General features: G+C 37.7%; 1 protein-coding gene and 1 pseudogene across 1 annotated transcript; one reads left to right on the top strand and one right to left on the bottom strand.

The window, feature by feature from the left end:
• The first annotated feature begins 612 nt into the window (after positions 1-612).
• Positions 613-5,899, top strand: LOC113287586 (annotated as a pseudogene).
• A 135-nt stretch (positions 5,900-6,034) lies between these two features.
• LOC113287585 (auxin-repressed 12.5 kDa protein-like) lies at positions 6,035-7,213 on the bottom strand. The gene is made up of 3 exons (XM_026536372.1): positions 6,882-7,213; positions 6,553-6,790; positions 6,035-6,348 (listed from the first exon to the last, which is right to left on the bottom strand). The coding sequence occupies exons 1-3, from the start codon at positions 6,964-6,966 to the stop codon at positions 6,309-6,311; spliced, it is 363 nt and encodes a 120-aa protein (XP_026392157.1). The 5' UTR covers positions 6,967-7,213; the 3' UTR covers positions 6,035-6,308.
• Between the last annotated feature and the right edge of the window lie 1,283 nt (positions 7,214-8,496).

The following is an 8,496-nucleotide window of genomic DNA, read 5'->3' as shown; positions in this document are numbered from 1 at the left end:
TACCGGCAACTAAAAAAGAAAATGTTGGACTAATAATTCGTGATTTTGTAGGAAACTGCATAGGAGCTCAAGGTATCAAATTTGAAGAGGATGTGGATGAGGACTATGGGACTGAGTACTTTGAGTGCAACGCATTGGAATTGGCTAGAGAGAATGCAGATAGACAAAGAGCTCAAGGTATCTGAGGTACATTGGTTCAATTCAAATATAATAGAGAGAGTAAAATCTAAGTGTAGTAGTAGTAAACTTTGGTTCTTCAAGTCTATTCATACACTGGGTAATAATGTAGATCACTCTTTAGCCTGTAAGGCAAGAGAAGAGGAAGTAAATTTTCATTACATCTCTAATTTGCCAGATTTCATTGTGAAACTTGTTAAAGATATTTCGGCTGCATTGCAGCTTAATAAATAAAATTCTATTTAGTACTATAAAAGAAATTAAAAAAAAGATTGCCGTTAAACCTAGAACTACGTGCCACTTTAATATCAAATAGCAATAAAGTCGTGTCAAGAAACTGAGAGAGGACCATTGTTTACTATCCTGAGGCAAGAACACCCGATTAAAAATGCTTCCAAGTCCACCTCACTCTGGCAAAACTCGTTTCGTCTCTTCTTCTTGATTACACTGTATCTGTATTCCTCTCTTTCCGTTTAGTCATAACGGCCTCAGCTCTCACACAAACAATCCAAGAAGAAAGCTATCTAGTAAAATGGAGTTGCCAGAAATTGTTGAATTTGCTCGAAATTTCTCAGTCATGGTTAGAATCCAAGGACCTGTAAGTTTCTCTTTCTCTATCTTCTGATCTCTAATTTTGTTTCTTGAATTTCTTGATTAACACATTATTTCTTAAACAAATTTTTAGGACCCGAAGGGTTTAAAGATGAGAAAACATGCTTTCCATCATTATCAGTTAAGTGGTGACTCATTTACTTCAATGGATTCTTTAATTATTTTGTGGTAGTTCCATATAATTTTAACACCTTATCACTGATTTCTTTAATTTTAGGTCTGGAAAAACAACTCTATCAGCGTCTGGAGTTCTGTTACCTGATTCATTTAACAAGTTTCCGATTGTCAAACACATTCGAGAGAATTCTTCCTCGGTTTCAGCTTTGGTTGTAACTGTGGCATCAATAGTTGTACCTTTTCTTTCTGTACAACATCATGATAATAATACTCAGGTCAATAATCAATCATTATCTGCTTGAATTTTTTGTTTACTGGGTTCAGTTCTTGGTGTTTAGGTTTCATATTTTTTATTGTTATTTTTTTTCCGAATGTATATAATTTGATTCAGGAAATTCCTGCGTTGATTCATGGAGTTCAAATTGATGTAATGACTGAGGTACAAGATATTTAACCTTTTTTTTTGTAATGGAGATTGGATAGGCCTTAAGCTTAATTGGATATGGTTTATCTATTTACAGGGAAAAATGAGTGCACATAAAACCGTAAATGATGATGAGCTTGATAAAGGAACGCCTATGTGGTTGAATTCACGACTTTTGGCATTGGTATTCTTCTACGTCGCTTTTAGCTTATGGTTTGTGATTTTTGGGTCTACACTTCACTATTAGATTATCTGATGTATCAGTCAGTATTAAGAGCAAATGTCTAGAGGTAGGGATGTCGGGTATGTCACATGACTCCTGTGAGTTACAAGATATCAGAAAGCTCTTCTTACAATTAGGATATAGGTGTGGCTTCTTCCTTCGATGTGATAGTAAGCTTTAAAATTTGTCAGCTATGATGTTGTCCCTCATGATCACCAGAGTTCAGAGTAGTTTTAAGCTACCTTACTGTAAAAAGATCTACTATTTTAGTAGGTATAAGGTCCCCCCTTCAGAAATCCGTTTGAACCATTATAAATGGTATGGTAAACATTGATTCATGTTAATAATGCTTAGTAGGTATAACTTAGTTTCGTCTAGATACAATATAAATGGTAGGGTAAATACTGATTCATGTTAGTAATGTCGTTCTGAGATGGGAAATTCATCACATGTATGATATGTTATGTGTAGTTGTATTAATGTACTGTAATCAGCAGGTTCCAATATTCACTAATTGTTGCTGTTTTCTTATTTTTATTTTTCCGCGCAACTAATGAAGTCTGCGTTTATAAGGTGGATGTCCCCGTAGCATCATGTTCACTCTTGGCACTAGTTGAAGCTCCTGCCAGCTTAACTGAACAGGGGTCATGGGAAGTAGGCTGGTCCTTGGCCTCATCGAATACTAATCATCAAGCTTTCAATGACCCACCTCGACAACAGGTTAGTCAAAGTAGGCTTTCACTCGCGCGGTCGCACTCATGGCATGTTTGGCTTCATTTAGTCTTCTTTAGCATCTATTGAAGTTGTATCCTTCTTTCGTTGGGTTAAACCATTGGGATAATATTAGAAACTGTATTGATAGGCAGAGAAGTAACTACTGCATACTGAGTATACAATCAACTGTATCATCAGAGTTATACAATACCATTGTACTGTAGCCAAGTGATGTAGGCAACAACAGTTGTAACTTCGCTAGATTCCTTTAATGTCACTAGATGCTTAATTACTGAGACTTGAAGATCATAATTAATAAGCACTAAGAACTACGATAACTCTCATCAAATTCGGAAAGGCGCTTCTTGAATTTATGCTTGGATGTATCTTGGACCTTCGATTATGATTTAGTATCATGATGAGCATCTGAAGGATATGTTTCTTTTCTAACGCTCTTGTCAACTCATCCAGGTCGGGAATGACACCAGATCTTCACTGGAGAAGCAAGGTCGTCCAATGAGTGAATCGACCAATTCAAGATGGATGGCCATGTCAACCACTAGAATTGCTTTTCTTGGAGTTTCATTTCATATTGAATTGATACATAGTTTCCTTCTCTGGTTACCAGGTGGTTCCACTGAAATTGTTTAGTCATCACAAAAATTTGGCCTCTTTCGTACTTATTTTGTACTTTTCCATGCATTTTACTTCAGTTATATGCTCATCAAGATGATTGGATGGATCATGGTTATTCAGGATCTCCCAGATGTGCATATTGCACCATCAAACAAAAGGGGCGATCTTCTTGTAGCTATGGGATCTCCATTTGGTATCTTGTCACCAGTCCACTTCCTAAATAGGTAATGCAGTGAAACTTAGAGAACATTTTAGATTAAAATGGTTTCCAATTTCTCTTTCTTGGCTGTGATGCAACTTTTGTCATTTTCCTGACAGCTTTTGTATTGCCAAAATGTTAAGGAGGTTACAGTACCTGTTTCACGCAAAATAAAATAAAATAGTGGATCCATAAAGCATTAAAATTACGAGACTTTCTGGTTATCTTTATAAGGTCAAGCGGATGTCATGGAAGTGCTCTTGAAATTTATTGCTGATCCCTAAATTGTGAAAGTAGAGTGTGGTTCACTTAGATTTAGAATTTGTGAAAGAGCCAATTCATGTGTCAGTGAACTTATTTATGAAAGTTATTAGGCATGACCAATTTGTGATGCCTAATTGTCAGGTGGATTTCCATGTAGTGCATTTCTTTTAAGGACTGCTGTTTTTTTTATTCAGTTACCTCCAAGGCTGTGATTTGGCTATTTTGTTGTGACACGTTTCTCGCTTGAACCAGCATTTCTGTTGGATCTGTCGCAAATTCCTATCCCTCGGACTCTAGTAAAAGCTCGTTACTGATGGCCGATATCCGCTGCCTTCCTGGTAGGATAGTATTCGGCTTACGGTTCACAGGGAGTTCATATGCTATTAGTTTTCTTCAATCCATTCTAATATTTGATGTATCAGGGATGGAAGGTGGTCCTGTTTTTGGTGAACATGCACGTCTTATTGGTATTGTTGGCAGACCTATAAGACAACGAGTTGGTGGTGCTGAAATTCAGGTAACCTGGTATCATTTGAACATCTTTGTGTCCCATCTATAGTTTTTTTCGGTTAACTTATTATGGACCCTCTAGCTCTGGCTAACAGCTGGTGATTCCATGGGAAGCGATAGCATCTGTGTGGAGAGACAATGCACATTCTTCTGACAGCCTTATTGTTCATAACCCTTTTAAATCTCCAATTGAGAAGGCAATGACCTCTATTGCTCTGATAACCATAAATGAGGGAGCTTGGGCTTCAGAAGTGGTACTCAACAGTCAGGGTCTAATACTCACAAACGCTCACCTATTGGAACCATGGAGGTTTGGCAAAACCACCCTGCAGGGTGGAATGTATCAATCCACACTGTCGTCACTCTCCATGAATTCCACGGAATCTGTGGTTACATGGGGTGTGAGAAGTGGAGAACATCAAGAGGAGAGGGAAGGCATGCTTCCGAGGATGGTGAAGACATCCAAGGCATATAAGGATGATGAGCAAAATCCGTATAGAGGTGGGTCAGTTTTTAATACCCATAGAAGGATACGTGTTCGATTGGATCATACAAATCCCTGGACGTGGTGTGATGCTAGGTTAGTATATGTGTCCAAGGGTCCTTTGGATGTTGCATTACTACAACTCGAGTCTGTTCCGGATCAGCTATGCGCAATTATTCCAGAATTTAAATGCCCATCTGCTGGATCCAAGGCACATGTTATTGGGCACGGACTGATTGGACCACGATGTGGTAAGTCTCTTAGTACATTAGTTTCAGGCAAAAATCGTGATTTTATTAGAAAAAGGATACATCATTTATCTTGTTTTGCTTGTATTTTGAATCAGATGCATACCCATCAGTTTGCTCTGGTGTAGTAGCACTTGTGGTCAAAGAACAGAACTCACTCCATTCCAATGGACGAGGTTTGCAAGAGAGCGCAGAAAGTGATTATCCAGCTATGCTTGAAACAACAGCTGCAGTGCATCCTGGTGGTAGTGGTGGTGCTGTTATTAACTCAGAGGGCCTTATGATTGGGCTTGTAACAAGGTATTAATGTAAACTTAAACTTACATGGAATGTACGTATACTATCAGCGAAAAAAGTAGATTGATATGCGTCATATTCCTTTGATATGTCCAGCATTAAGTTACTGAACTCTGTGAATCATCTTTTGCCTGCAAAATTCACGAAATTCTGTTTATTTATTTTTTGGTATAGCAATGCGAGGCACGGAGGAGGAACTGTGATTCCGCATCTGAACTTCAGCATTCCATGTGCAGCACTGGAGCCTATCTTCAAGTTCTCAAAAGGTGAATTATCTAGTTTGTCAAATTCTCTAAGATACTGTGGAGATATTGAGAAATAACCATGAGTTTGGATAACCATTGCACTCTATTTTCCAGCAGACATGAAGGATCTATTAATATTAGAAATTCTTGACAAACCAAATGAAAACCTTTCTTCCGTGTGGGCATTGCTGCCACCAGTATCGCCCAAGCGAGTTCCAGCGCCTACAGTTCTTACACAGCCACAATCACTAGGCAAAGCAATTATTGATAAGGAGGGGAAAGAAAAAGGCTCAAGTTTTGTCAAATTCATTTCAGAAAGACAAGGTGAGATGTTTCCGAAGTCGCCTAGCCAGCTTGTTAGAGTAGAAAACTTTCTCAAGGAAATTATTCCTAGTAAGTTGTAAGCATGCTTGAAGAAACTTGTAAAGCTACGTATAGAAATGAAGTCTCCCATATGAAGGATAAAAACAGGTATATAATTCTTGGAAGTATTTGGATGAGTTGTATTCAGAAAGGTTTGTCTGTAGCTTAGAGAGTAATTTGTACCTAATAAGCAAAATAAAATTGATTAGGTTTGCTAAGCATGCATGTCTCATTCATGTACTTGTTGAGATTCTAATAATCCGAAGTTTTGTAAGTTCATTACTTTCCATCTCCTTCTGCAATGGCTCAAATATGTCCTGAACAAATTCCAAAATTTACAGATGGTGTCGGTGAAAGAAAAATCTATAAAGTGAAGCCCCGACGATTTCCACTATGGCAAAACATCATCCAAATTTTGCTCAAAATAGTTTACTGGAGTTGACACGGCGGTATCATCTGGGTCAAATATGTTGGCAAATTTAAAACAGTACATAAACGAGAAGGTCCAGAACCCTGTTAAGTAATTAGCTAACGATCACTTTATTCGATTAAAACAACAAAGCAGTACACCATTCCAGATCCATCAAAATTTACACAACAGACAATGGATCGAACACAACTACTACTCCAGGAACACAAAACAGACGACCACTTTATGAATACGAAATAAAAAGAACAACTTCCAGCCACGTACGCGTGAAACTGTTCATGAGAAAACTAAACTAAACATTAGTATGTACATATGCATCCGTCTCGCTCACTCAGATGATACCAATTAACTCCCAAGTCTTCTAATCAACGATGACGCTTGCTCCTTGTGTCATCACTGTAAAGCCTGTAACAACAGTTAACTCAATTGATCAAACCCAAGATCTACAACTCCGAGAGTCCGAGTGGGAAAAAATATTCTTTGTATCCACATTTAGTATGTCTAGATCTTAATGGTTTATGTCCGATCATACGAATACAAGATAGATCTGCATGTAAATATACTTGCATGCATATGTTAGGTAGATCAGGAATTCAAGAGTGTACTTGCCAGTCATAAACACTAGGAGTGTTGGGATGAGGCTTATCAAACATTTCACCGCCAATGAATTTGCTATTATTAGTAAGGTTACCACCAGGGTGAAAAACACTCTTCCAAACGTTCTCTTTGGTCCTATTAGGTGTTGTTGGTGTTCCTGGTGTTGTTGGCGTTCCTGGAGTACTATCATTCCTTCCTAAAGGCATGGAGATCGACCTTTGAAAATACTTACCACTGCTTCCTTCCCCGGCTGATTATGCAAACACAAAGGAAAATCATTAACCAAAATTTACAAAGTGCAGCAAATTAATTAACAAAAACAGATAGATCAGAGAACATACTTGAGAGCTTCCTGAGTTTACCAAGGCCTCTTTCAGGGTTAGGACCGCCAAAAACATCATCCCATAGTTGGTCTAACAGAACCATATTTCTCTTTCTTTCTTTCTTTCTTTCTTCTTCTAAAATGTTCTTTATCTTTTAGCACGGGACTGATAACTCCTTTAGCTAGTTATATAGAATTTCTTTTGTATGATCAATTATTACTCCGTAAATATTTCCTACAATTTTTAACTCTTGTCTAAACATTGAATGTAAAATATTAGTTTGACCAGCTGAACAAGTTCAATGTTCAAACTTACGTGTTTGATGCATATTAAACTCCTATATTAAGCTACGTGCAGTTGTACTGCATGCTATTATTAATATAGCACTCTGGATAATATACGTGGAGGATAAGAATGGAAGAGTGGGTCCCATTTGACTAGGACTACATGAGAAAATATCTCCATACTCATCTCGAAGACGTCCCTTTCTTGGTTGGTACTGTATTGGACTCTTTTTCTCACACATGAATGTGAGCCCCACAGGTGGGAAGAAACTCAATGAAGAATGGATAAGTGTAGCAAGTGGGTCCTACCACATTGAAAAGCAGATCCAATGTCGCTTCATTACACAACTACAGGGCATTAGCACCGCAATTCTAGCAAAAACTTGGGTCATACTGATCGTTTCTAAAACAGCGACGCAGTGGAGGTCACCAAAAGTTCAATTCCAAACTGATTTAGAGAACTTTTAAGATTTCTAACCCTCGAAATCGATGCATCATGGTATATTTCTAATGAGATTGTAGAAATCAAGTAAAGGTTTACGCAAATCCAACAATACTCCATTAAACACATTTACAGGAAAAGAAATCAAGCGGCGGACGGTTTAGAAAATCGAGCGGTGGACAATTGTTTTTTAGGGAAGCTCAACAACAATGGTGTGGGATAATGTAATTTCCCAATCTATAAGTTCTACTGTATTAGCATATTTTATGGACATAACACACCCACGTGTAATTTCGGTATAATTTAATAAAATACTTCAAAAAAAAGTTCATTTTGTGCGTTTTTCCCCACAGTTCTTCTGCACTAAGGCCTAAACCTAAGCACCGCGTCAAAATTTTCTATTTTCCATACCCGGTGGCATGGTAAATGAGGTGCACTATACTGTTAAAAAGTTAAGCGATTGAATTCCTACCGAGCGATGTCAATAGCGCTAGCGATAAAGACTCTATCGCCGGATATATTCTGAATATCACCCGATATTGTTTATACCACTCATGCTTGACTCTGTAGCGCCTATAAATACCATACCTTCCCTCTTATTCCTCTTCACACATTATCTTCTCTTATTTCTCCTATAAACAAAATTCTTTAGTTCCTTCCAAATATGAGTGAGAAAAAAAAACAGAAAATAAAAAGAAAAGAAACAGAAAAGTCAAAGGATCTACTAGCACCCCAGTCAGTAGATTAAATTATGTCTTGGATAGAGAATATGAGTTTCAAAATGTTAGAATATTAGCTAGTGATGGTGTACTCTCTGTGCACATATCTGGCCATCCAATGCGAGTTAATTCAGTCGCTCTAAGAGGTGGGTGGTCTTGAATTTGCATGATTTAACATCATAAACTTT

This window comes from Papaver somniferum, chromosome 6 (assembly GCF_003573695.1).
Source record: "Papaver somniferum cultivar HN1 chromosome 6, ASM357369v1, whole genome shotgun sequence".
NCBI lineage: Eukaryota > Viridiplantae > Streptophyta > Magnoliopsida > Ranunculales > Papaveraceae > Papaver > Papaver somniferum.
Note: the sequence above shows the minus strand (reverse complement) of the source record. Positions and strands in the feature narration are given on the sequence as shown.

Bases quoted from the DNA above. Each gene is read 5' to 3' on its own strand.
- LOC113287585 (XM_026536372.1), bottom strand. From the start codon at position 6,966: ATGGTTCTGTTAGACCAACTATGGGATGATGTTTTTGGCGGTCCTAAC. The intron at 6,791-6,881 runs GTATGTTCTCTG...TTGCATAATCAG, and splicing joins TAAACTCAGGAAGCTCTCAA to CCGGGGAAGGAAGCAGTGGT. The intron at 6,349-6,552 runs GCAAGTACACTC...CTGTTGTTACAG, and splicing joins ACTCCTAGTGTTTATGACTG to GCTTTACAGTGATGACACAA.